The sequence below is a fragment of the Rutidosis leptorrhynchoides genome, chromosome 10, assembly GCF_046630445.1.
Source record: "Rutidosis leptorrhynchoides isolate AG116_Rl617_1_P2 chromosome 10, CSIRO_AGI_Rlap_v1, whole genome shotgun sequence".
In the NCBI taxonomy this organism is placed as follows: Eukaryota; Viridiplantae; Streptophyta; class Magnoliopsida; order Asterales; family Asteraceae; genus Rutidosis; species Rutidosis leptorrhynchoides.
This window is the reverse complement of record NC_092342.1, coordinates 33,529,889-33,536,820: the sequence shown is the minus strand read 5'-3', so window position 1 is coordinate 33,536,820 and position 6,932 is coordinate 33,529,889. Positions and strand designations below refer to the sequence as shown.

Genomic DNA, 6,932 nt, shown 5'->3' with positions numbered 1-6,932 from the left:
TCCCTGCAACTATCTAGTGGGGTGCCGGTGGTAATGTATAGGGGGGGGGGGGGGGTGGTGTTCTCCGTTCGCGTCCCCTGTTTATTTTCCGGTTTAGTATAACCGTTATTTAGGATTCCTTGTATAGCTTTAGTCACGTTTTAGTTCCATGACATGCTTGTCACCATGTCTGTGTACTGTTTGTTTCAGTTGTTGTTGGCCAGGGTTCGTTGTTAGTTTCTTTGTATCAATTTAAAAACCAACACATTTAACTTAATTTTCTCGTTATTAAAGATGTATTCAGTCAATTATTTATGTTATATAAAAATACATCAACGATGGTGGGAACCCTTTCAATTAAATAAATCTTCAATAACGAGAAATAAAATCTGTGATCGATAACGGTGGGTGTGACTTGAGAGTTTTTTGAATTGAGAAACAAGAAATTGAATTTGACTATGAAGTATTAAAAAAACAAATAATGTCATTTGAAGATGCTTAAAATTTAGCGGGATAATTAATAGCTGTTAGAGTCAAGGATGAGTTTGAGATGAGAATGTCACTTTAAGGACTACTTGCGTGATTTTTAATGGGGAGGGGTGAAAATAGATAAAAATTTATAATGCATGGACGATTTGAGCGATTTTGTGATATGAGCAATTTTATTTAGGATTCCTGCATCCCTTAGTGAGAGGACATGAGTTCGACTTTCGTGGGTTGCGGCATTGCACACAAGGTTGCCCCTTAACCCTTGAATTTCACTCAAGGGTGCCTTATGCACATCACGTTGTGGGGGCAGTGGGGGAATGGGAGTTTTATCGCACATGCCTACGAATTGGGCCGAGTTTCTTCCTGAAAAACAGTCGAGGGCGAGTTATGCAACTGTGCCATATGAACGCGTGAGTGATTTAATTCCGTTAGTGATCTCAAACTACATTAAAAAAAGAAAAAAAGAAAAAAGGTACTCACTCTGTCTCATTCCAATAGTCCACTTTTATTTTTTAAAGTCTTTTATATTAAACTTTGACTCAAAATATTTTTGTTTGTGTTATATATTATTTGATGAAATTTATATGAATGAATTAATGTTAAAATGTGTTTTTTATTGGTATAATTTTTATCAAATACTCCGTAATATATAACACAAATAAAGTTATTTTAGATCAAAGTTGAACAAAAAAAGACATTAAAAGTCAAAACTGGACTATTGGAATGAGACGGAGGGAGTGGACGTTTAGAGCGCGTAAAGGAAGCCCGCCAAAAAGCAAGATCCGTTTGTTAATTGGCAATGGTGTACACCAAGTTGTTAGGAATATCGGATAAAATCATATCAGAACCGGCACATGTATCTGTCACATGTGCTTAATTTACTAATCTAAATATTTGACCAGTCTTAACTTGAATTACACCCCATTTACAGCCTTCCATACTATACTTGGGGTTTTTTAATAGATTCTTTTTGTAAACAAATTTATACAAATCTATTCAAATGTGAACAAATTTACCTACTTTTGTAAGGGTTTAAATGCTCTCTGTTATATGATAAAGATTAAAGTCCATTCACTTAGAATTTGCAAGTGACCACAATTATTCAAAGCCAAAAACATTATTTTGAAAGTAAAGTTGAACAATGTTTATCATGTTCATTTTACAGATGATGAACTTTCTACTCAAATGTAGAATGTTTGTTCGGGTTACTCTTTAACCGTTCTGATCTTTTTCTTGATTACCTTAAAATTTACTATCAGTAAGTTGTGAAACCTAAAATATTCTATAAAGATATCAAAACGCCAACAAGTAACTTATGGTTTCTTTGAAGTAAAATTGTGAGTGAAGCAAAATCGACACATAACATTGCTAGTGTACAAATGAGCGCTCAATTTTAAATCAAACGATCAATGGCACAGGAGATTAATCTACAACACGTTTTACTATCGCAGATTATTTGATTCTAATTATTTAAAAAAGCATATTCAACTTTCAAAACGCAAATCCAAACACTTCTAAATCACTAATGATACCATAACCCGAAAGCAACATCTAGCATTATCGTATCTTATCGCAACAGTAAATTTACATTACCAATTACAAATCAGTTTAACAACAATAACATGTTAGGGAACCAAACATTTACCCACAGTCAAATCACAAAGTCATTCCTAAACGCTGAACCTTCAACTCTATCGAATATATTGCATAAAACCTCAAAAATGTTAAAAATAAACAAATCCACCAACCCTCTTCACTAATACAGGATTATTTTCATAATGATTCAATCTAATGACCCAAACAAGAGGGACACCTAATCAAACCATTCTCATTGCACAACGTACAACTCCTAAAGCCAGTTTTCTCCGAGTAACATTTATGACTTCCGTTACACTTGTCGCACAGGATAAACCTAATATCACCGCACATCTCGCAAACGCCGTTAGTAACTGCCGGTAAAGCTTCAACAAACTTCTTTAATTCGCCGGATTCATGAAGCTGCCGGACTTCTTCCGCACCTCCGATGTACCTACCGCCGATGAAAACCCTAGGTAAGGTTAATTTCGTCTTTTCAATCTCATCTTCTCCATTTTCAACCATGACGTCATGCAACTCATCTAGAAACTTCGAATCCATTGATAAATCACGTTCGTCAATTGAAACACGAAATCCACGTAATATAGATTTAACAGTATGACACGCTTCGAACGTCGGCCGTACAACACGTAAGCTCGTCGTGTATACGACAATTCGTTTCTCCGCTCCCGGAATTGAAATCACACGGTCCGATTTCGTCAATTTTTCCGCGGCGGCGGTTGATTCCGTTGGCGATTTCAGTGAGTTAGAGTTTTGTTTTGCGAACGCACGTGAGATTTTGTTAGCGAGATGAACGCGGTGGAAGATCGAGAGTCGTCTAGCGGCGGCGGTATCGGTGGCGGTGGTGGAGTAAGGAGACAGTGGATCTAGGGTTTTATGAAAGCTCTTACTGTTATTACCATCATCGCCGAATAGATGTTCAACATCTTTGAATGATGTATGACTGAAGTTGAGATTTGAAGTCGATCTACGGATTGAACTATCAATGTGATCCAGTTGACGGCTAGATTTACGGCGTTGTATCCACATTTCAGATGAAATTCCGATTTTTGAAAAATTAGGGCTAAGTAATGAGAGAAATTGACATTTTTTTTATATTGAAATTGATGCTGGTGGAAGATAAAACGGTTTGAAATCAAGGTATTGATTTGAATGTTTTATTTTTTTTATTATAGATAAAATTGATTGATTGATTGATTGATGCATGTGTGTGTGTTTTTGGTGGTGAAATGTTTGATTTATACCAAGTGTGTGTGGTTAAAAAAGATGGAAATTTGGGGCATATGTGTTATGAGTTGTTGATTAGGATTTGGACATTTTTTGACCGTTTTTGGGAGCATAGCTCAATTATTGTGTGTGTGTTCTGATTAAGATGAGATAATGACTTTATATATGGGGTGTTGTACGTTTTGTTAAAAACTTTTTTTAAGTTCTTAACATTGTTAACACACATAAAGTAATTGTACAATCAAGTAATCGTCCTCATAAAAGTAATAAGTAACTACTACATACAATTGTTGAGATCACGATTTTTTTAGAGGAAAAAGCTGTTGGTTGTGGCGCTCATAGTTGAGATCACAATGATTTGGCAGACTACGAGAAACTCATCATCGAACTTACCATGAGTTGAAAATGACTATTATCGGACAGTTATAACTACGATCGAAAAGATTAAACGTACCTTAAAGGTAATGTGTTTGTGTATAGTGAATTATATGAATTAATGTGATTGATTAATATTGATTGTTGATTATGATTAACATTGTGTTTTTATTTTGGAAATTTATAACGTTAATGTAGATATCAAGGTTGTTAGTTATGCATCGGTTCCTTCTATTGTTGCTTCTGTTTTTGATCTTATGGGTAAGGAAACGAGTGAGGGTTCTGGTTTAGGTAAGAAAATCGATTTGGGTCAGGGGGTTAAGGATAATGAACGGGTCAAACGGTCAATGTTCGTGGTCAAACGACTAAAGGAACTTGTGTGAATGTTGATGGTCAAGGTGAGAAATCAATTCCTTATGATGTACAATTAAATGAGTTAGATATGGCACTTGAAGGTCAAGGGTTCGTTAACAAAAAAGGAAAATGAATGAAGTGGTTAATGTTGATCCGGGTACGGGAGCTTCTCAATCGAACGGGTTAGAGGCGAAAGCTTTGTTAGATAATTTGGCATTTGTTGCTACGGGCAATAGTGCGGGTAGTATAACAACCCTCATTTTTCCATCATGAAATTTCCAAAATACCCTTAGGGTTTCAGTGTTATATTCTGTGCATCATCATTAGTGTTGTTATCCATTTCGACAAACGAACATTTATACTTTCATTAAATGATCGTAATTATTATTTAAAACCCTAATATGATATACAACCCTAAACCTAACCTTACCTATTAACTACAAAACCCTAATACCATTAAATATTAAATAATGAACCATAACCCTAGTACTTACTAAATAATATAAACTATGTGTATTAATATTAAAAGTGACATTCTATAAACTATAAAAATTAACACAAAACTAATTGGAACAAATAAAATTTATAAAAGATTAGGGTATAATAAATAAATAAAATGTATTTAAATAATATAACCCTAATATTAATAATAATTATAATTATAAAAAAAATAAATAATATACATAAATAACTAAGTAATCCCGTAAAAAATAAAAAAATAAAGATACATGTAACAAAATAGAAATCGGCTGTAGGGGTAACAAAAGGTTTAGTAACTTGATAACTAAGTTGCTTAATCCTAGCTTAATACAAGTTGTGTAGACTTAGGAAACCCATCACAACTATATATATATACCCTCAAGTTTCCTTAATCTTTCATCACATAAACCCTGCAAAGTGTCGACTAGTTTCCTGCTTTCTCTCTAGATTCTTGTCGACTAAAACCCCCAAACCATCTCCATAATTCTGTCGATTAAAACCCTCCACCTGCAGCCTTCAAAAGTCGACAATCACCACCACCATTATAGCCCTTAATCGCCATTAAAACCTGCTGCGTTTCTTCTGTTTTCTGCTGCTTCTATACGTGATCAAGACAGGCCAGGAGTTGTTCTTTGTTGCTGCTAAACCTGCTGTACCTGCATCTGTCTTCTGTTGAGTTATACTGACCCATAACAGCCCTTTTGGGTCGTGATTTCTTGCTGTATCTGCGAACTATAACAGGCCAAGAAAAATTTTGTTTGATCGTGTTAGTTGCTGTTTGTTTCTTCTGCTTTCTGAGTGATCAGATAGACCCAAATTGATCCCACTGTTGCTGTGTTTTTCTGCCTGCTTACCAGCTTGTTTGCGTGTCCAACTCAGTCCAAGAAACCCTTTGTTGGGTCGTGGTTTGCTGCTCCAATCCTGCTTCTGTTTCGGTTTATATCCATCCTCTTGTTCTTGACCTTAATCTCCTATAAGGTAGTCCTCAAACCCTAGTGATAATCCTACTATTAATCTATTACTTTTAGTATAATATGATGATTTATATTGGTCTTGTTCTTGGAGTTAACTATAAGAATTGTGTTATTTAAATTGAACATGTATATACGAACTAAAAGATGATAATGAATATGATTAATAAGTTTAGGGATGTTGAACTATGATAATGATCATAAATAAAATAATGAACTAGTTTTTGAATGTGACTAATAAGATTAAGTTAAAAGAATGATTATGATTAAGATCAAGTATTTTAATTAGTTATCAATAGTAGTTATGATTTTATGTAGTAACTAGATTGTGATAATGATAAAAGATGTATAATTATAATTATGGAGTAATTAGGCTAAGTAGGTTAATGAAAGTTGATTAGTAATAATATAATGGGTATGATTAAAGTAAAAGTATAATTAAAAGTATGATTAAAAGGTGATAACAAGTATGATTATGGTTATGATGATTAGGGTTAATGAATGTAACTATTAGTTATAGAAACTTATGATTTTATGTCAAGATATAAAGATTTCGATTAAAAGATTTAGGTTATGATTTGTGGTTTTGTAACATAGTTATGATCATAGTGTACGGGCATGCATGCATGCATACGTACGTATGTGCATGTATACACTGTATGTATGTGTGTGTGTGTGTATATGTAAATATATGCATACGTGTATATGTATGTGTATATAAGTATGTATATGTACGTGTGAATGTATGTATGAATGTTCATTATGTAGGTTAATAAGATAGTAAACCTAATAATAATAATGAGAAGTAATAAGTATATGTACCATCCTACGCTTATATATGTGTAACATACACACTTACTAAATATATATATACATATCATATAGTTATAAATACATACATGTATGATAATAATAAAGAATGTATATATGTATGTATCACATAAATATAATCACACACGTAACATATAATGATAACTTACATAATAGTTGAATAATTAAAGACTAATAATACTATTATTAGTATAACTTATACACTTATCTATATAGTAACACTTAATTACACTAAGTATATTATCACTTATATAAATATAACTTTTCTCGAGGACGGTCACTGTTAATATAGTTTACTATATTAATAAACAAACATTACGTCTATTAGACATTAACTAATCGAACATAATATCCCTAGGTTGAGATCTCCGGGTTCAACACTCTGATCATATAACTTGCGTGGAATATCTATCTGCTATTAAGGTGAACTTCATAGCCCCTCTTTTTTTTTACTATTTCTTAACTGTTTTATAAACTTTGGGGTGAGACACATGCTTGCTTTTAAACTGTTTTACGCTTAGACACAAGTACTCAAATTTTATCCATTACATGTTGTTTGTTAACAATAACGGTCACTGCTAATATAATTCGTTATATTAGTAAACATACTTTGTCTGTTGACAATATCGG

General features: G+C 33.2%; 1 protein-coding gene across 1 annotated transcript; it reads right to left on the bottom strand.

The window, feature by feature from the left end:
* Nucleotides 1–2,010: 2,010 nt before the first annotated feature.
* LOC139873265 (uncharacterized protein At5g39865-like) lies at nt 2,011–3,389 on the bottom strand. Its single transcript, XM_071861197.1, has one exon. It carries the CDS (start codon nt 3,091–3,093, stop codon nt 2,257–2,259), a length of 837 nt encoding a protein of 278 aa, XP_071717298.1. The 5' UTR covers nt 3,094–3,389; the 3' UTR covers nt 2,011–2,256.
* Nucleotides 3,390–6,932: the final 3,543 nt, after the last annotated feature.